This window comes from Pieris napi, chromosome 6, assembly GCF_905475465.1.
Source record: "Pieris napi chromosome 6, ilPieNapi1.2, whole genome shotgun sequence".
Classification (NCBI taxonomy): Eukaryota; Metazoa; Arthropoda; class Insecta; order Lepidoptera; family Pieridae; genus Pieris; species Pieris napi.
The window spans coordinates 4,411,196-4,434,799 of record NC_062239.1 but is presented as its reverse complement, the minus strand read 5'-3'; the positions used below and the strand labels follow the sequence as shown (position 1 = coordinate 4,434,799).

The 23,604-nt window shown below is 32.2% G+C and overlaps 1 protein-coding gene across 3 annotated transcripts in view; it reads right to left on the bottom strand.

Moving 5' to 3' along the window:
- The window catches only part of LOC125050548 (limbic system-associated membrane protein-like), a 62,910-nt gene that overhangs the window by 14,879 nt on the left and 24,427 nt on the right, over positions 1 to 23,604 (bottom strand). For all 3 annotated transcript variants that reach the window (XM_047650471.1, XM_047650470.1, XM_047650472.1), the window contains exon 3: positions 5,858 to 6,042. In XM_047650471.1, coding sequence (XP_047506427.1) covers positions 5,858 to 6,042 — 185 coding nt within the window. The remainder of the gene's footprint in view (positions 1 to 5,857; positions 6,043 to 23,604) is intronic.

Genomic DNA, 23,604 nt, shown 5'->3' with positions numbered 1-23,604 from the left:
TAATATTTGCTTGTACCTTACAAATAGAAATTACACTAGTAGAAAAAGATACGAGAAAATTTGTTGCCTTGGAACTCTAAATCGATGCCCGACATAGCAAAGAAAGCTGATCAACTTCTGCCAAAAAACTAACAATGAAGCAGAAACTAAAATGTGTATGTCCAAAGTAATCACTTAGAAAAGATATTTACTCATTATTACAAATTATTACAGGAATAAAAATAATGTTAGTATAATATATTTAAATTTGAATATGGAGTAAACCAACTCACATGTCTTCAATAGTAATATATTATATACTATTGTTTTATATATATATACAATAAGTGTAAAGCTTCTTAATTTCTCTTATATGAATTGAATAAAACAAAAAATAAAGATATCTTTACAACAACAAATGTTTACTGATTAGAGAAAATAACTGTAAACTGATAAATATCCTGAAGTATAAAAAGAGAGTTGATTATTGAATATCCGTAAAAAGCACTGCCGAACTTGCGTTACGAACATTTTGCGTAACACCGTTGTGTACGCCATTATTTTATATTTTGTAATGGTTTTGCATATCTGGAGCAAGTGTTCGGTATCAGTATGCAAATGACGACTTAATTTAGAGATAAGCTGTATTTACGAACTTCCTGTCTCCTATATTATGTACGCATAGGTAAGTTTTTCAACCGTATTACGTGTACGTGAAACGAATTTAGTACTCAATTATTAAAACATAATATATGACGAGACTCATTTGAGCGCGCATTTAATTGAATTTACTAAGTAGCCTTTTCTCGTGCGTTTGAGTGGAAATATCGTGTGGGATTATATATTTAATTAATACAAAGGTCAGACGTTATACCTTAACTTACATCATTAAACAAAGTGCAATGAAAAGGTTCAGGCTGATATAGTCTGCGCTAAATGAGCGACATTACAGCAGCTAGGACCTTGAATGATCTTAGCTGCTGCGGTCACTGACTTGCGCCAACAGATGCCAATGTGTTATTTATGAAGATTGAATAGGTATAGGATTCTTTTTTCGAAATACCTTTCTATGAATATATTATGAGAGAATCACATTGATTTCTTATATATGTGAAAGGGCAGCGTCTGTAATGAAAGCTCACAGAAATCTACACCAAATTACTTTATAAATTATAAAGTATTTTAAAAATTATATATACCAGAGATTACTTTACACAAACTCAGAAACTAAATCTCTTTGTATATTTATTAGCATAGATTATAGAGATATGTGGGGTGTTCATACATAATCCCATTGATAAATAAGACGTGAACAATGATGTTTTATACCCCTTAACATTCGTGTGCGTCCATAATGAGTTTCTATTTCATTTTATTCTTAACCCATTGTAGACAAAAGTCCAGAAAAGAACGGATATACTAAGTATCCTAAAAAGTACTACAACCTTTTAAGCTCTTCAGATTTCTGTTTTGGTTTCATGATCATTTGTTTTTTCTTACAGGCAAGTGTAGGTAATCATTATTTTGAACTAGACACACGCCGTTCGCTTCTAGAGTCAAAGAAATGTTTCCAGTTTCCTCACGACGTTTTCCTTCACAGTACGAGCGAGTTTTAAACAAGCACATTACTGCTCAGCCGGGGTTTGAAACAGCTCAGGGATGTCGCACACTGAAGCCACAAGACCAATAATGTTATTAATTTTATCTGCGGGTTACAGTCTGTGTGAGAAAGCAAAACGAACAAGAAAACCTTTAGTTTAACACGCGTTGACACACGACGTGATACGTCATTTCCGCTTGTTCTATCAAAAATACATCGTTTCGATATTTGGCTTTCATAATACATTCTCACCTTAAATAGACGGTATTCCGCATTTATAATTCACAATTTTAGCCTTATTTAAAACTTTAACTGACATTCTATAATTTAATTTATTCATACTTTATGCATGATCACATGTTAAAGTTCAAATAAGAAATAAAGTACTGTTGAATCATAGCTTTAACGGACATATTTAGTGTTAACTAAGCTAACTGTAGCCAGCAATGTTTCGTCACTTGAATGTTGAAATACTTTGGAAAATTGATAAAGAATATATATACTAAATATGTGGATATTAAACCACCAACATTTTTATTAGCAATTATTTATTCATAACCGTATGGTCTTTGTGCATTATATGAATTGATACCTGACGAAAGTCTACTTGGTTAAAATTAACACTTAGAATGAAGTTTTGTACCACCGAGAAGGTCTTAATAGTCTCACACATTTAACATGAAAAAACTAGCCGTCAGAATACAATATATTGATATTCTATAGCATGCATTATAGTTTTTACAATCAAATTTAGTGCAAATGTACAAAAATTAACCGAAAAAGATCAAGTGTTGGGCGAAAATGAGCAAAACACTTGAAACTCAACCGCGACACAACACAAAAAGGTACACAATTTGAGGCTTTAGGGCACGTAGGGTTATAATTACACGTTCACAAACAACTATGTTTAAATTGAAATGCATATTCATTTGTCTAGAAGTTTTAATATGGTAGTTTGTGAATATTGCTTGCAATAATGATTCAAATTTTTTTTCAGTTAGGCCAAGAAATTTGAATCATTATTGCAAACACCATTGATTCCAATTTTTTTTTCAGTTAGGACAAGAAGACCTTTGGCTTTAAACCAACCTATAAAATAGACGCAGAATCAAGCCCCATTCCGACATGAAATCTGCTTAAAATTGAAATAAAAAAGATGTGTTATTAATACGAAAATTTAATATTTTAAGTAGGTACTTTATTCCGAACAAGATTGTTTTTATTTGCATATTATCAGGTCAACGAGTTAATATAGATAAAGTAAAACGTAATTCAGCGAAACCAGCATAAAATTGCCTTTTTCAAAACCACTCCACAAATTCAAAGAGCCTTTAACAAATTATACGCAATAAAAGTATTTCATTCACAAAATACGGGGTGTGAACTTTTAGACAATTACACAAATTCTATGTGGTGTGTAGAGGATCTTTTATGGCACATGTATCGAATTCGTTACATTTCCACTGGAATTCGGCTACTATTGTTTCCAGTAGGCATTTATCAATAATTAAAATGGCAGCGCTTTTGCGTTAGAGAATTTTTCATTGAGCGGATTTCGACAAAAATCGTCAGGCAGCTTTAGATTTGTCGTTTAATAGGATTGTTTGGCATCAAATGCAACAATGTTTAATAAAAAATCTAGGAATATCCAATGCAAATATAGGTATATTAAATTGCCAAAAGGAGTACGAACGTTCACAAGCGAGAAAATTATCTGAAATAACAGATTTTGCCAAATAACAGGAGGAATTGTAAAAATATGACAAATTCTATACGAAATATATGTACCTAATATATAAAATTCTCGTGTCACCCGTTTGTAATTAAACTCCTCCGAAATAACTCGACCAATTTTCGTGAAATTTTGTGTGCATATCGGATAGGTCTGCGAATCGGACTAAATATATTTTTCATCCCCCAAAATGTTAAGGATGGGTCCACCCGTAAATTTATTTTTTATTTCAAAAGACAACATTTTAAGTTTTAATTTTTTTATGATATAGCATACAAAAATACGTACAACCCTTAATTTTCACCTAGTAGATAGTTATTTTTATTGAACTATCTACTATTTAATAAAAAAATGTTTCCTAGAAATAATATACATTATGCCAAAACAACGTTTGCCGGGTCAGCTAGTATTATATACTTTTTATTAAGGATGTGAAAAATTGCTACGCCTTTATAAAAACAAATTTCCGAATAAAAATTTAAATAATAATTTGTGAATATTGCTTGCAATAATAATTTTTCAGTTAGGCCAAGAAGAATTAAAGAAAAGAGAACCCTTGGCTTTAAACCAAACTATAAAATAGACGCAGAATCATACCATATTCTGACATAAAATCTGCTTAAAATTGAAATAAAAAAGATGTGTTATTAATACGAAAATTTAATATTTCAAGTACTTTATTCCGAAAAAGATTGTTTTTATTTGCATATTATCAGGTCAACGAGTTAATATAGATAAAGTAAAACGTAATTCAGCGAAACCAGCATAAAATTGCCTTTTTCAAAACCACTCCACAAATTCAAAGAGCCTTTAACAAATTATACGCAATAAAAGTATTTCATTCACAAAATACGGGGTGTGAACTTTTAGACAATTACACAAATTCTATGTGGTGTGTAGAGGATCTTTTATGGCACATGTATCGAATTCGTTTCATTTCCACTGAAATTCGGCTACTATTGTTTCCAGTAGGCATTTATCAATAATTAAAATGGCAACGCTTTTGCGTTAGAGAAATTTTCATTGAGCGGATTTCGACAAAAATCGTCAGGCAGCTTTAGATTTGTCGTTTAATAGGATTGTTTGCCATCAAATGCAACAATGTTTAATGAAAAATCGAGGAATATCCAATGCCAATATAGGTTTATTTAATTGCCAAAACAAGTACGAACGTTCACGAGAGAGAAAATATTCTGAAGTAACATAGATTTTGTCAATTAACAGGAGGCGTACCTACTGTAAAAATATGACAAATTCAATATGAATTCTAATATACAAAATATATAAAATTCTCGCGTCACGGTGTTTGTAATTAAACTCCTCCGAAATGGCTCGACCAATTTTCGTGAAATTTTGTGTGCATATCGGATAGGTCTGCGAATCGGACTACATCTATTTTTCATCCCCCAAAATGTTAGACAACATTTTTTGTTTTTACTATACAAAAATACATACAACCCTTAATTTTCACCCCTCTACGATCCCCCCTATTTTTTATTTTATAGTAGATAGTTATTTTTATTGAACTCTAAAAAAATGTTTCCGAGAAATAATATACATGTCAAAACAACGTTTGCCGGGTAAGCTAGTATTATATACTTTTTATTAAGGATGTGAAAAATTTCTACGCCTTTATAAAAACAAATTTCTTAGGTTAATTAAACGCAAGTTTGTTTTTTATTAAACAACTGAACAACGCCTTATTAACATATAAATGAACAATTATATATATTTGAAATAACATTAAATGATTAAAAGCTCAATATACCAATAATCAAACAAAAACAAAACCTTATACAAGATTAAACCGTTAACTAGGCCTAACATAAATTTGTGGTACTCGTAACTTACAAAGAAACCGGGAGCGAAGCCTTCGGGCAAACTGGCTCTTCCAAGCCTTCTACTTGTTATCGTGAAAGCAACGCTAAGATTTAGAGTTGAAGACAATGCGGATTTTTTAATATCAAACAAGATTATTAAAACCCACTGGCCAACTTGGCTTTATTTCTGTAGGGCTTTTAGGTAATGGATTTTAAGTCTTATTACTTATGTAAGTAATTATTCGAGAAATTCTAATTTGCAATTAATTTTATCAGCCACAAATGCTACATCTAGTGTGTTTTGCAAACCATGTGTTGACATGTTGACAAGTTTAAATATAGCTCATATTATAAAGCTACGAAGTTTTTATTTGTATGGCAGAGCAAATATCAAGAACTTTCTGAAACTCAAGAATTTCAAGAACTAGTTATCTTTCTATTGATAATAATATATATGTTTTAGCCAATTCATAAATATTCGTGTGAAACCGCGCTGTGGCAACCGTTAGTATTATAAATTAAAAATCGATTTATTTGAACTTAAAGACTGCAAGAAATGATAATGTGTGACACGTAGTCACCAATGTCAAAGGGTATTTCTTTACATCATTGTCTTAGCAAATAAGTGATTATTACATTTTAACACAACTTTACATGATATAACATGCAACAAAATTTTTGAATGGACAAATTATTTGTATATATAATAGAGTTCAAAACACTTACAGATCTATCTCCGAGATTTTTCACCCTACAGTGAAGGTAAGCTGGTTGCCCCACCGCGGCCGTGTTTTCTCTTTTTGTAGCATTGTCAAAGTGTGGCTGTACGGCGGGCTCCGTCTCCGCAGTGCCGTTACTCACTGCGAAAATGCTGTCAGGGTCTGTGCTGTCAACCCCACCAGCCGACAGACCTGCAAAACCATTTGTATAACATTAGTATAGATATGGACAATATTTGAATTGTGTTATTAGAATCGGGAGCTACAACGCGTTCGAACGAACTGCAAACAAATATAATAAATAATATTATTGTAAATTTTGTGTTGAAATGTGTTTTTGTTCTAATTAAGACATACATACATATATTAGTATTAAACTGCAATAAAGAATTCGAAGAGTTTATAAACAATTTTGAACTTTCTTAGTAGAATCATTGTAATTATATAAAAGAGAGTCATGACCCATTATTTATCTACTAAAAAGGTCGTTAATCAATGTTTAGCAATTTTTTTAGATACATATATTTTTGAAGTGAAAACTTCTTTAGCGGCGTTGTACACTTTTTTTGGAATGGGTAAAAAATGTTAAGCTCGCGTCAGAACACGTGACCTGATCGAAAATTCGTAAGACGGATGGAGAGTAGACAGCTGGCGCGGCGTATTTAATGTAATATAAATTGTCATGTTTGTGTACGATAGCGCAATAAATAAATATTGTATTCTATCTACCACATAAATGATAGTTCTTTTATACTGATAATTAAAGCAATTCGTGCAAACATTTTCCCTAACCATTCCAAAATATCAAAAATGCACAACGTTAATATTCAAGTTTTTACTTCTACCGGCACTCCCAGAGTGCAACCCGTCGTTTTTTTTATAAACCACCTGAAGTTTGAGCTAAAGATAAGATTCAGTAACGAGACGTAGTACGAACTATGACCCCCGTCAGTCCAATATCAATAATTTTTTGACGTATGGAAGTTAGACTAAGCGCAAAGTCCTTTCCGAATCTCACCCGAAGACGAATGAAGCTTCTTCCTGTATGTCATTGATAAGAAATAATGGACAAGAAATATTTTGAGGAAGTAATACGGATATCTATTATATGAGGATAAACGATTATTTACATAGCGATATATGATTTTTCCCTCAAGTGAAACTATATCGCTTATTCCAAGAAAACTGGGTCATGTTTAGTCGAAAGGGTCAGTTGAAATTTACATCTCAAATAGCTTTATTAGATGAGAATATTAAAGGCTACGAAATGTCAACGTGAATTTTATATGGGAACTATAAAATAGTCATAAATATGAACCTTTCTGTTTGACTGAATATCAAACTAGGTAATAAAAAAGTTTTATTTATTAATACTTAAAATAGTTTTGATAATACGGCCGAATTGGATATTTATTGTTAACCTGAGTGAATGCCGTAGTATTATTTAACTGAACTTTACAATAGTAGGTAGGTACGTAACGCGAAACGCGGACGATAAGTAACAACGTTTTAATGTGTTTCTTTGGAAAACTTAAACGTAAAACAGTACAATCATTACATCTCAGTATAAATGATTTCTTAGTTCAGCGAGTCACAAATGTTCATAGTTATAAAAGATATGTGCAAGCATTTTTATTAATATTATAAAAAAGTACGGTTCACCCAAATGTGCACTAAACTTATAGTAAATAGTTACTTAACCTCTCATATGTTCAGGCGTTATTCTAGAAAGTAATGAAATATTCTCAAAATGTTAAAAATACATTTTAATATCAACAATTTTAAGAAAAACGTTTGTATCTCATAGATTCGGTGGCCGTCAAACATTTTTCAATTTGAAATTGGTCTTAAATACAGGGGGCTTAGTCAAGATGCCTTAACAGTAGTGTATATAGAAAGTAGAATACTAAATTTGTATGAAAATTTGTATGAACTCAGAACTGTCATTTTGATTCAACTTTAATAATCGTCTCTAAATGATGTGTCATATACAATGGTAGAATAACTTCAAAACAACGTCCGAAAGACAATTTGTTCCTGGTTTCACAATCGTAACAATCAAAATGACAGTTGACGTTTTGGGAACTTTCCCACAGAGTCAATATTTACAGATTAACCTAACAACCGGAATAAAATAAATAACTAACCAACTTTAACAAAAACCCGAAGGAGGTTATCGATTTGCCATGTAGTTTTTTTACAAAACAAATATAAATCGACTCCGTACTACGTACTACTAGTGTCGGTCAGCAGTGTGAAATCACGACGCAATTTTAATACCTTTAAAAACACAGATTATGTAGTATTTATTATTAAATCTGAGCCTTAAAACAAAAAAAATAAGACTAAACTAATGGAATGAGTTTTAAATATTATTTTAATTTCTCACCTTAATTAATTATATCTATTCATTTATTTATCATGTGACTTATACTTTACGACGAAGTGCTAGTTTTAAGTAAAATCTGTGCCTAGTATTGATTCATTTAATACATATTATCATAAGTCATTACTGATATTATATCGATCATTATAAATATCCAACAAAAAAAAATAAATGTAAATCTTTCGCACATTTCCCGCGCAATTATTTACTATTTTTAACTGACAATTGACGCGTTCATAATTTCTTTTCAGCCGGTGATAAACCAGAGAGTAAATATGCAATGAATTTTATAATTTGAATTTGGAACACTTCATTCAAATATGCAAATTAGTGTAATATTTAGGTTTAAGTTTAAATCAACAGATTTAAAATATTTGGTTATTATTTTGAATATACTAGTGTTGCTATATAAAATGTTTGTGTTGAAATTTATGTTGTGTTTTTCACGTGAACATAAAATTTGACAATGTATGTAGTCGCTTAGCAAACCTACATTCATTCTGTAGCAAACCGTCTTTTTATTTCCACACGTATTATTGCAATTTTTGTTATTCTTATTAAGTGTTGTTCTTACTCTTGGTCCCTCGAGACACAAAATACAATCCCATTTATCTAATTAAAACATATTAAGGAAGATGAATCCATTATCACATTGTTGGGACCTGGGAAGTGAAAGTGACCAATGACTAGCGGCCAAGGACGTTAGGGAACATTGACTGGGTCACGTTATAATTTGTGAAATAACCCAATTTTCATAGTATTTTGTTTCTTCATGCAAACCTTAGGTAAAGTCTGTTATTACAAAGCATATATTACGAAAACAAATAAGCATCAGCTTTTTTTAATTTTACGTGTCGTAGACTTACCTAACCTTCCCCAAAAATACCGAAGATACGGCGTCACAAACTCTGTAATCATATTAGTCACGAAACCCGCACAATGGATCTCGGATAACTAAACACAATGAAAACAGATTTATTAGGTCCTCCCAATGTTGGGCTTGTTTGTCTTACAAATAAAAGTCTGTGACGTCATTAAGATAACGGAAAAGTGGGTGGTTTTACTCAATATCAGCTATACATAAATTTGAAGTGTTTTTGTCACATAAAATATTAAACACTTCCCTACTCTGCTGGCAAGTGTTTAATGGAATGTCTAATAACATTATGTTTCCTATTAAGGTCGGAAATGGAAATCTTATACATTTTTTTTAATTTGTAACTTTGATTTCTTTTATATATACCCTACATGAAAATCAGTTTAAACATAAATTTTCCAAAAAAAATCATATCTTCGAAAATAGTTTTCTTAGTAATGTAAAGTGTATTCGCCTAATGCGGATTAAGTACCTGATAGGTGAAACAACATTAAAATTGATCAGCCCATTATTGAATATACCAAGTTCTAAAAAAATCTATTTAAAGCGACTGTAGCATCTACATGTATTTTAATTGAATTTCGATTTGTACACTACTACCCCCATTTGTCTAGAACAGTGTAAGCCTAGTGGCTTGAGCTTGCGATTCTCATTCTTGAGCTTCAAACCTATGGTCCAATGAACTATTGAACTTTTGAACTTTTTATACGCAGATTTAACACTCGCTTACGTCGTAGAAAAACATCGTCAGGATATCGGCATTTTAGACTCAAAAAGTGAACGGCATGTGTCTACTACAAAAAACCAATGATCATGAAACAGATACAAAAACCTAAAGACGGGTTTTTAAATATATAGCACCGGTGCTTTTGTTTCGATTTTGTGACAACAAAGACTTTCACATAACCATAGCATGTACAATACGTTAAACTTTAACGTAATAAAATAGTAATGCAACCTTTTTCTTTGAAGGAAACAGAACTTGTCCTCAGAATGATGTTCAAATGAAATTCTATACAATTTGCATGAAAAATATGTGTTAGAGCTGTAACTGATAAAACTTATCGTGTTGACTTATATATACTTGGTGAAACTATCCTGAACTATCCTGTATATAACACAAACAATTACTTTTAGTCACCGTGCTACAAATTGACTTTCCAGGATATATCCGAAGCCATTTAATAGACTATTCTAACTGTATCTTGCTTCCCCAAAAGGAAATCACATATTATATTTTATCGAATTTTTAGTTGGATGACTCTTATATGAATACTTAAGGCCCCATTCCAGCACAAATTGCTGTGTCAGTGTCTCGGGGTGGACTGTGGGGCGCAGTGGAGAGCTGGAGCACTGAGCCGCGCCGGCCCGTAATAACAATTAGTTATGTAAAACATTAAATTAATGTATTTTTATCTATTTCTTTTCTGAAATGGATTACTTGTCTTGCTATAAAATGTATCGTGTAAATTTCAAAATCATGTTCTGTATACATTTTCGTCATAAAATGAATTCAAAGTGTTAAAAATTGGCTATGTTTGGATATTTTTCTATCAAGGGAAATTATTTAAATCGTGTCTCGATCTTTCAAAATGGATACGTAAACCACTCAACTCCACCATATATTTTTTCCATTCGCCCTACTTCAAGAAACGATAACGAAAAATGGAAAGAAAGAAATACTGAGATGGTGACTTGTCTACGACTAAGTGAGATAAGTAATTTATATTTAGAAACTTGCAATCAATTATTGTAATAAATTTATTATTTCAGTTATTACTTCAAAATAACGACTTCGTACGAACGAATCAGGGTTTATTTTACGTTTTTATTACTTATTACGAATCATACAGGCGACTCAACTTTATTATTTTGTATAAAATCTAATATGTACAGTTTTGAAAGCACGTTTGTTCTCCAACGGGTATCAACAATGGAATTCTATTAAACCCAAGCTTTTCTTCGTATTCATTTGCGAGCTTGCAGTCTCATTGTGAAATCACATTACTCACGATGCATGGCATTATTTTATGCTGAAGATTTATAGAACAAACGCTTTGAGAATAGAATTATACTTTTCTAGGTCGACTGAATATGTAGGCTTGATTCCGCTGGCCAAGCATTTTAAATGGAAGCTTTAAGTATGTATTTAATACTAAACATCATACATTGTTATTTTAAAATGCCCAAGGATAGTTCAGACAACGTTTCTTTATGCTAAGCGCAAACACTTCTTGCCGCGCACCTCCACTTTATGGAAAGGCAAACACTTGCGAACCTTTTGGAAATGTCAGTATCTGTGGGCACTTACACACGTATCACTTAGCATCGGGTGAGCCTCCTGCCCATTTGTCCCTTGTTCTATAAAAAAAACCAGCTGCTATTCCAGGTTTTACCGAACTGATACGATTTAGAGGCCCTCAAGAAAGAGAGTACCATTCTTCGTTCCATCTTAAAGGTCAGCAACGCTCTTGAAAACCTCCTCCTGTTGCATGTGTGCAATGGCGACAGTACACTTCTAGTTATAACTTTAAGTGCCTGCTTGTTTCCCTGTCCCATAAAAAAATAAAAACACAATCCGGAGTGCGCTATATTAAGTACTGACCTGTCTCTTATCACAGGATTAAAATAATTTTAAGATTATTTATTTATGATTTCTACACAATTATTTTTAGAATTGTGACGAATGTTATAGAATTACATAGTACCTACACTTGGACAACTTTAAATTAAAAAAATATATCTACCTACATTCTGTAAATAATAACAAAACTGGGAACTATTGTGAACGCATTCACAGTACAATTAAATACAGCCTCCATAGAAACCTTATTATATGTAATGTATCTATTCAAAAAAAGAGCCTACCAGTTCTCAATCGGCCGGCAACGCACTCGCGACCCTTCTGGCATTGAGAGTGTCTATGGACGGCGGTATCATTCAAAATCGGGTGAGAATCCTGTTCGATTGCACCCTGTTCTTTTAAAAATATCGAATTACTAGCCTTATAAGTCTGAGTTAGGTTTTATCAAGAGACTATAAAGTAGTTATAGGCCATATAATATTCATCGTAAAAGGCTTAATATATTCAAGGCCTAGTCTAGACTGGCTGTGGAAAGGAGTCAGCTCAATTCTTAATAAAGACGGACATAAATACGGTTGAAGAATTTTCTCTACAGCTTTCGCATAAGCTGGTTTGAGCTGAATCTATAGCTCACTATATATTATCGGCTTCTGCTAAGCTGTCACTATTCTTAAAGTCACTTTATAGGTTATAAAATATTTCTCCAGATATAGTTTTAGTGCAAATATTATTAAACTAAAAGTTCAATTGTATTTGTCGCGAGGTTTTTGTTTATGTTTCAATGGCTGTTCGGAAGTAGATTATGATATAATTTTTTTTAGCAAATAATTTATTTAAAGACACATTTTTACGTCGTCTTAATTGATATTTTTTAAAGGAGGTACGCTATTAGCCCCTTTGGCTCAAAAACAGATTGTGGCTCCTGCGCTGGCATATTTTCTCTCGATCTATGATCTCTCAACATCAACATACACTTATCCTTAGGCAAGTTACACATCTCGATTTTTCAATGTGAATGTGTCGCTCTAACCAAAGCAGCCAGAGCCGTGCAGCGGTTAGAAATTAATAACTTCTGTATTAAATTCGTATCCGACTATACGTCTATGCTGATGGCGCTACAAAATAAAAATACAAACAACAAACTGTTACTGAAGTGTGACAATGCACTGCAGCCAATAACCCTGACAAATAGGGTTACCCTACTGTGGATAAACGAACACAGTGGATCTGTCGGCAATGATGCTGCCGACAAGCATGCGAGGAGAGGCTCCGGAATGATGCCTGCTGGCCCATATCCGCTCCTTCCCTTGCCCTTCTCGCAAGTGCGAACAAACTGGATTAGCCAAAAATCCACAGAACTCCAACATCACCGATGGTCGCGAAACGCATACTGCCGACAGTCCAAAATGGCTCTAACAGCAGTTAACCCGCTAGTGACAAAGCGACTTCTAAGCAACGGAACATATGCAGTGATTACGGGCACGGTGAAGGGACAATTACGGGCCACTGTCTCCTTAGTAAACATCTTTTTGTCCTAGGCGCGACAGTCCCATGTGCAGAGGCAGTTTCAGCGCAGAGGAATCAGTCACCTACGTAGTCCTGGAATGCGTGGCTGAGGTTTCCCAACGTTCTGTAATCCTCGGAGCAGTGAGGTCGCTCCTAGAAGCCTGTGAAGTGTCCACGTGCTTCTGAATGGAGCTAGGTTGGCTTCGTTAGCCAGCATTTTACGTACAACGGACCTAATGAGGGTCTAAGCGCGGAAACTGAGTCCACCAACGATATACCATATATACCAGCCTTTTAATCCATGAATTCAAAAAGTAGATTCACGAATCCAGGAGTGTTATGAAAATGTGCTTTAAGCACTAAGCCATTGCGACGTTAGTAAGCATCATAAACTTTTATTTTTGCTGGTACCAGCTATTATAAGATTTACCTATCATAGTCCTAAAATATGTGTACATAAGAATAATGATTAAAGACAAGTTTATTGTAAGTTTTAATTAAATTTTGTATAAAAATTTAATATAAGTCATACAACCCTTGAACATTGCTCGAATAAGAATTCCATCGCGAAAATGCCAAATATTTTATTCCCTTTCACCAATATTGTTTCAGAATCAGTTTGGAGTAGGTATTTGTTCAATATTAAGTTTTATTATCTTTTCTTCATTGCGTTTGCGGCTTAGTCACTTAACTAGAGTGAGTTCTACGTTCAATATCGGCAAAACAATTGTTTTATACTAATCACCTATTTATGGGATTAAAAAAAGGTTTCTTCACTGTTTTAATAATTTCCTGTAATAGTCGTAGATATATTTATGGAAACCTTATGCAACAGCCATTAATTTATATAGAAAAATGCATAATTGAAAGTAGATAACGATAAAAATAATTTTGTTTGAAGAACCGAGAAAAGTGGGCAATTTATGTGTGAAATAGGTTAGTACTAATGCGCTACATAGTTTTATCGATAACATGGACAAACCGAGAACTATACTTTATGGTGAAAAAAGGTTGCCGCCATGGTTTTTTCTTTTTATCTATGGTGAAGTTATTTTAATCATTGAGGAATCGTTAACTTTTTATGAACGAATGTATGATGAACGTAATATTAATTTCTTCTATAAGCGTATGACTAATTTGACAATAAAAACATAAAATCAATAATAGTTTATATTTAAAATAGTATACTTCCAACATATTTTACTTAACTACAGTACATAACTTTAATTTTCTTAATGAAGCAGAACGCAGTATGCGTTATAAGTTAAATATTTTAATAAATTAACATATAATTATATTTCGACGCATTACCATCACTAATTGTACACGTTTACGATTTCTCGATAATGTTGATTGGATTTCGTTTAATGCAATTTTTTCATATATAATTTTTTAATCATCGTGAATGTAATGAAATGAATTTTGTTAGCTTTATTTGCATTATGCGAAAGGTGTAAATGCAATCTAAGTTGGTAGTTGGTATTACGTAAATGAATATTTACCTTTTAAAATTATTGTTTAGTTTGAATTATCTTCTGGTAATCCGTAATTTTTTACAGCTGTTTAATAAAGATACTAGACGCGGACGCGGGGAACTTCGTATTGCCTACATATATGTGTGTCAAAACTTAATACAATGACAAAAGACATCAATTTTTTCCAGCTAAAAATAGTTTTTAATGTGTCATTTTTAGTATTATTATTTATGTTTACCATCGTTTAAACCTTGCCGGAACTTCCACTAATATTTCAAGATTATAGCTAGCCAAATCGGTTTAGCCATTCTCGAGTTTTAGCGAAACAAACTAACAGCAATTTATTTTCATATAAATCGATAAGATGGATATCCCACTTAAAAACATTAATTAACATACATTTATTAAAGAATAAGGCTTGGGTTTTTCATAGATATCATGTTTTCTTTCATAACATAATATATGAAAAATTTTACAAACAATATCAATATAATACTTCTAATAATAGTGTAATATTCTCGTAGATAATAAATCTTTTCAGACGTGAAAGCAATTTGTCCCTAGAGGCTGTTTTATGAAATTTCTGACTTTGACCGGTTTCGAATGGGTCCGCGTTATTCGATCGCTCCTGGGAGCTCCAGTCTACACGTCATTCATCATCTTGACAGGTGCCAATAACACTTACTTTTCTCACGTAAGGAATCGGGAAATGATAACGTGATTCCAATTTACTTTTGAAAGCGCTTGGTGATCAATGATCTGGAATTGGACCGGTGATTGGTGATTAAACGTCATTGTGAATGTCATGAATATTATTAATTTATTTATATTATATTCTTGATTTTCTTCGAAGTCTTGAATAAATTAACTGAGAACAAGAATTTCAAGGGTATAACTATGTCGTATATGTAGGCCAGGAAGTATTTTCATTAAAGAATGAGCCAGGTGAAATTTTTGCAAAATAAAAAATTAATATGACTTGAAATGACTACTTAAGGGTAAGAATTAAAAAAAAATACTGGAATACGACTGAGTAAGTACCTAACACGATCTTAACCATATTAAAATTTTTAATTGCTATTTGGTACATAAATATACTTTTTTACTATAGTCTAGTCGACAAGTTGAAAATAGAACAAAATAGAGATACTGCTCTTAAAATTATGTGCGATAGCTCATTGGATCCGGAATGACGTCTAGAAAAATGTGCTAAAAGCGTGTATTAGCACATAAAAAAATGCAAAAGTTATAGACAATTAAAGATGAAAAAAAAATGGCATTTAGTTTTTTGCCAATATTTAATAAACTATTAATATTTAAGAAATTTCAAAGATTCTGAAAGAGGAGGAAATTTCCAATAAAACACTCTTAACTCCCGGAACTCTACGCTGAAAATAGGTCTGCGGGTGACATTTTTAGGATTCGCGCGTGGCGTCAAAAGCGACTACGGCACATTAATTAATTTATTTAAGGTATTGAATATTTTTTTTTAAATTTGAAAAAATTATGGTGTGTTCTGAACACTATAATTAATTTATTCCCGTTGAAAATTTTACTTAAAGTTAATTTTTCAACAAGTTAAATAATTGTTAACTAACGAAATTTTCTCGAACGGCCGTCTTAATTGTAGGTGAAAAAAAATGTTTTAATAATGGTCGTAAAAATATTTAGCTTCGTAGAGCCTTTCTTACATACATACTTAACAAGATCGTGCCATAAAAGTTAAAAAAATATTTATACTTTGTTTATAACAATTTTTTTACTTAAACAAAAACTTAGAAATCCATGTAATGTTGTTAAAAAAAATTTTTTTTTTCTAAACCATCATATAATCGTTTTTTTATTAATACAATATATTTATTGATTGGCAAAAAAAAAATTCCCGCCATTTGTTGATAAATTTTTTTTAAACAAATTGATTAAATCAATATTTTAAAAAAAAAATTTAACACAACTTTATTACATTAAAAATTTTATGATTTAAAAAAAAAAATTCCTTTATAACAATTTTTGATTGTTTATAATCGTTTTTTTTAATTTTCTATTGTTTAAATAATTAGTTAAGAAATTTTTTTTTCTAAAAATCATAATTGACAGTCCTCTATAAAGTAACAGAAAAAAAAATTTTTTTAATCAACAATTCTATTGTTTATTAACTTACCAATTTGTTATAAACAAATATTCAACTTTTTTTTATTTTTTTTCTAAAACTTCTAAAATTAATAAAAACAACCATATATATAACAAAGTATAGAAAAAAAAGTTTTAATTTTAAATAAAAGTAATATTCATGATAATCAAAAAATTACAAAATTTTTTTTATTTAAATATTAACAGTTTATTAAATATTGGCAAAAAACTAAATGCCATTTTTTTTCATCTTTAATTGTCTATAACTTTTGCATTTTTTTATGTGCTAATACACGCTTTTAGCACATTTTTCTAGACGTCATTCCGGATCCAATGAGCTATCGCACATAATTTTAAGAGCAGTATCTCTATTTTGTTCCATTTTCAACTTGTCGACTAGACTATAGCAGCAAGTGACTCGGCAATATATCAGTTAATGCTATATCCAGTTACTTAAATAGAATAATGTAATCAAAAATGAAGGACTGACCTAATTAATAAAACTGATTAAGTACAAAACTACTAAATGGTTTTCAGATATATTTATTTATAAAACTACATTTAGTAAAAATAAACTAAGAGGTTCTTTTCTAACGGATGTGATACAGCCTTTATTTAATACCAGCAGATAGCCACATCTTGTGCACCTAAGGCGAGTTCAGGAGTCCGACTTCCATGTGTCAAAATCTACTTGAAGTTCACTTGGATCATATTGAAGGTCATACTTAGCGCTAAAGAAACTTAATATATATGAAAACTTCCAGTACATCTCCAGGTATTTTTAAACAAAAACAAAACACAATCAATATTTATTACGTTATTCAGATGAGGCGTCAGGAGTGCGCCGAGGCCTGCTCCAGTTTCCATTCTATTCTTCGCTCCCATAGATATTTACAATCAAATAAAAAAAGCTATAATTTTTTTCCACAATCGACATCGCTCGTAAAAATCAGTTTATAGTGTTTTTATGAATAAGGCTTTGGTGTCTTATAAAAGATTTATTGTCAGTAGCGGAAAACGGGGATATTGCGATTATAATTATTGATCTTCGTATTCAAAATTTGTTTAAACTTCTCATTATTATTTCAAAAATTTTAAATATTTCTATTTTTATGAGAGATGGTTATGCATACACAATGAAGATATTCAAGTGTATTTACTATATATATATTATTTTCTATTTATATATTTATATTGGCTCAGAAATATGTCTTTAGGCGGCTGGTTCTGTAGAATACGGGTGCGCGGCGGCCTAAAAATACGCACGCTTATAAACGGATATCTAACATAGATGATATGTGTGAAAAGTTTTTTTATTTTTATAGAACGGCAAACGGGCAGGAGGCTCACCAGATGTTAAGTGATACCGCCGCCCATGGAAACTCTCAATGCCAGAGGACTCGCGAGTGCGTTGCCGGCCTTTTAAGAATTGGTACGCTCTTTTCTTGAAGGACCCTAAGTAAAATTGGTTCGGAAATACTTCAGTGGGCAGCTGGTTCCACATAGTGGTGGTGCGCGGCAAAAACTGCCTTGAAAAACGCACAGTTGTGGAACGGCGGACGTCGGGTGGAATTTCGTATTCTGCCTCGACGTCCGATGATGAAACTCAGAAAAAGTTGTATATTAGACGTTCAAAGCTTATATTCATAATTAGTCCATTGAAATGTTACATTTGCTGAATATTTGTTAGAGGACGCAATTTTATTTATAGGAATATGTAGGAGGGGTTAATGGTTTATGATAATTAAAATAAATCTAATCATTATCACTACTGTCAGGTAGGATTCCATTTAAATATCAGTGAAGCACTTAGGAATTGTGATAATGGCGTAGTCGTGTTACCCGTTAGTTTAATAAGACAGACATATACGCTACCTAATTGGCGTGGAACTGCAAGCATGAAAATGTACTTGGCGCTATCACCAATACCAATATAAACTGTAATTTTATTATTGAACCCAATTTAAAGGTTCGCGTTTGCCTAATGAATTTCCGGTGTTAATTAACGTTGCTTTTATTATTTTTATGGCATGGCATACGTTGTTATTAGACTTTGTAAAACGATTTAATAAGAATATATTTAAGCTCTATACTAGAATAATCGAACATTAGTAAACTAATTAGTTTAATGAGATTTCATTGAAAGAGTTAATGTTTGAGTATATGTATAAAAGATAATCTTACTTTGGATTAAAAAAATGTATTATAAGAAGAATATCAGAATAAAATTTGCTTTAGGCAATTTTGTTTGTTTTTTGTTTTTTTTTATGTAATAGGAGGCAAACAGGCAGGAGGCTCACCTGATGTTAAGTGATACCGCCGCCCATGGACACTCACACTGCCAGAAGGCTTTCAAGAATTGGTACGCTCTTTTCTTGAAGGACCCTAAGTCAAATTGGTTCAGAAATACTTAGTTTGAGAAGAACAAGGAACTTAATAGTCCGCTAACATCTAAATATTACCTCACTATGCATGTGTTAAGTTGATAGAAATAAAAATTTGTTAGTGGCAACCTCATACACATCTTTAGGGTTGAAGCGCACGCGTAACTACTACACCAACGCTTCTGTCATCATTAGAATAGTAAACGTAATTTACTTGATTGGAAACTTCAATTAAAATTACCATAATAACTTCTACAGCTCACTTTAATGTGTGTTTTATAAGCAAGTTTTATAATGAAGCTGAAGGGAACCAAATCAATTTAATAATCCTCCCTTTATTGTGATAAATCTCTGTGACCCGTATCGTTTATATCTAACTCTTTATAGCTTAAGTTTTCACTATCATGGAATTGAAGAACAATCAAATTCCTTTTTATTCCTCTTTATCGATTGGGTCTGACGAGTTACGCAAGACCGAACCGAGTTTTATAGTACCCCTAATAACAAGTTTTATCTGGGCTAGCCAAAACTGATCACATCCAATCCTCGAATATAACGCTATTTGGATAATTTATGTTAATACTAGAAAGCGTTTGCGTAGAATTAGAATAAGCTGGAAACTTTGTAAGCCACAAATGCGGAACACACATCCTTCATCAATTTATTGGATGATCAGTCGTCATTAGCCAGATGTCTACCATATGAACCAGTTTTGATTAATAACAGAAGAAAACCACAGCCGGGGCTTGCAAAGCATTCAGGGCCTGAGTATTGCGTAGGCTCGTGCTGGTATTCTGATATGTTTTGAGGTCTATACAGCAAATTGTGTTTAAATTTACACTTAAATATTAAATAATAAATGTTATAGCGTTATTTAATTCACTATATAATTTTATATCTTAACATAAATGTGCAAGAAAACTCAATTTTAAAATTCAATTTGCAACTGAGTTGTAAATACGTGAAATTTCGCCAATAAACAAGTGTTATTAAAAAGCAACATGAATAACTATTGAAATAAAATACAGCTGTACACGTCTCCTTTAGAGTCTTTGATTACATTGATACAAAAATGGCGAGTACTAAGAACCTTTACATATGATATGTTTTTAATTAAAATATTATCAGTTTGTCAAAAAATTATTGACAGTTGATTTGTCTTATGTCGTATCTTTTGTATACTTATATAGATTCTAAGAGTACTCAACTAAAGTTTAACTATGTTCCATATTATCTACAATAGATCTATTACATAGTTATAATTAAATACCTAAAGAAGCGCTTAGATAAGCTACGAAGTTTATGTCCGTTAACTACGGGTGCAGAAAGATCTTTCTTAAAATTGGAATGGATTAGTTTTTCCCAACCATGTTTTTTGTGCCATGCCCCACCCTAGCCTTTCTAACATTCTTATGCCACCCCACCCTCATAATATTTAATATCTTAAATTGATTCGCTCACTAAAGAAATATAAATGATAGTTTGTAGGCAGAAATTTCTTGGAAGGTTAACGAAACAGTATTTTAAAACATAAAATGAAATACTGAAATTTAAAAAGATATTCCAATAGCCCCCCGTGTAGGGCGTGGGCAAGACTAGAATGGATCAATGAATTTATAAATAGCATCAGGAATACTTAATGAATGACTATAAGTATAGCTGTAACCTTTTGGCTTCGTACCAGGTACAAAGATTTTTATAAACATATAACCACATCGCGTGCATTACAAATTATGTAAATTACATTCAAATTTGCAATCTCTTGTTAGTCGCACTGTTTCTGCATCTGTTAACGTTTTGGGGACTGAAATACATATAATTTGCATTCATATTGTGAAGTAACGTACACGAAACGTATAATGCAATTACCCATGCACTTGCTTTACAGCGGTATCAATGTAGGGATACAATAGGAACATTTTAGCTTTGAGAGGACCATTAGTCGTATGTATTAGTGCACTATTCGGCAGAATTAGAAGTGAAATCAATTGCAAAATTTAGAACCTTATTCTGATAAGCCTTTTAAAAGTGCCTTTGACTTGCGAACTGGTAGTAAATGTTAATTTAGAATCAATTTAACATACTTTTTATTGACGTTCATAAGTGTACTTGGTTGCCTATATGAATAGTTATTTTTGAGTTTGAAGTGTATTTTTGGGTCCGGGGGTTGTTTGGAATGTAGTGCTAGCCATCGCTCTTGGGTATCAAAAACGTCAGAAATCTTATATGTATCTTATATATATCAAAATTGTATCGATTCAGAAATATGTCAACTGTCATTTCTGAAATAGTATGCGGCAAAAAGCGATCAGTCAAAAAGTAATTTCGTTTCTACACTAATTTCATTCAACATGAGTAATTTTAATAAATAATAAAATTCTAATCACCTCAACCTTTACTATCTGGAACCAGGTGCCTATTAAACTATTTCTAAACCAATCTAACGACTCACAATTTAAATGCCGACAACGCACTCGCGAGTCTTCTGGCAGTTTGAGGTTCGTATTCTAGAACGTCAATTTTAATCTAGTTTCCAAAACTGTCAAATCATTTTTTCTCTTGAGGTTTTACATACATGAAAGCGCTCGAAACGAGATTGTGACTTGCGATACGTTTTAGAATATGGCCCTGGGTGTTAATGGGTGGTATCTGTTAACATCGGGTGAGAAAGCTTTCCGTTCGCTCCCAATTGTTTTTTTTGTGTAACAGGGGGCAAACGGGCAGAAATAATAAAAGGCTCAACTGAACATGGCATGGCAATGTGAGTATCTATACACTCACATTGCCAAAGGGCTCGCAAGTGCGTTGCCGGCCTTTAAGAATCCTACGTTGTTTTATTGAAAATCCTATATCAAATTGTTTCGGTAATACATCGGTAGGCATCTGGTTCATCATAGTGGTGGTGCGCGGCAAAAACGGCTCACACTCAGTTGTGGAAAAAATATATAGGCGCAAATAAATGCGAAGCTATAAGTTTGGTAAATAAATGATAACGTTCTTTTAAAGATAAAAAATGACTATATCAGAAGTCGAGTACGACGTAAATACAGAATAAGGATAAACGAGGGCAAAGGAAGGATTGAAATTATTCCCTCTGTAGTTCATCGATCATCCCCTCCGGAAATTATACTGCATATCGTACCTTATGTTAGAGTTGATTCAAGCATATTACCTGCCTATTGAGGGTTTATATCAGTGTAGTTGCCTTGAATATCAAATGTAAAAACGATTATCTACTATTTCACTATTTAAATGTACTTGGTAATTGGCTCTTGAGTTTTTGACACCATGGTTGTGTTTTATGTCCATAAACAAATGTTTGTTTCTTTCCATACTCGCAGTTAAGACATTGAAAGCAAATCATAGAAAATCAACATTCTAGACCCAAAAAATAATGATGACTATCAGGCACAGAAAACCGAATAAAGACCAATTTTTATCTATTTAAATTAATCCTGTCAATAGTGCTGAAAATCTAAAATCGAATAGATTTAAAAATTGTTTTACTATATTTTCCAACTGCTAAATTAAATATTTTTAACTGAGAGAGTTGTACATCAGAATTAGCACAAGTTTGAAATTGGAATATGACTTTTAATAGCTTCATTTACTATTCTTTGTGAGAGATAGAATTGGACTCGTCAGCGTTTAAAAGAGCAGAACTGCAAAAAGCTGAGTGTTTTAAATCTTTCACTGATTTTATAAGAGCCTCTTCCTAGAGTCTATGTTTATTATTTTTATTGGAACACATTTAAAATAGCCTTTAAAGTCATATAACACAAAAAGCCAGTTAAATATTCGCCATATAAAATTCAACACACACAACAGTATCGACAATACTAATTGAAATTTTAAGCATAACATTTGTTGCCTTCCTTGCTTACAAAAAATCCCAATGAAATATGCATTTTCTCCCCATCGTACAAATCTTTTAACAATAAGTCACAACATTCTGATAGCAACGTGCTCACGTATCACTGGAACTATGAACAGCGGTTTCACTTATTATCAAATGAACCTTTTTATCGTTTATAATAAAAAATAAGGTATTAATCCTATTCAAACTGCACATTTCATCTAATACGTTTAATACGCTTTATAGAAAACATTGAATGAGGTATCTGTCAATACTTTGAATAGCAAATAAATGAAGCAGAACGCAGTAATCAGCCTTATTGGAGGAAAATGTAAATGTGTCGGGAAAGTCGGCGTTTCACCGTTCCAACGAGCACATTCAGCCTTAAGCCTGGCTCTGCGCAGTGTTACAGAGGCGAATTGTTTTCACTTATATAGCTTTCGGGAATTTAGTTAAGTTCTATTTTTAAAATAATTATCACATGACAAAAAAATACATTATTGTTAGCGGACTAACGCCATCTTGTAGCAGAAACCTATATAAAGCGTGGCGACAC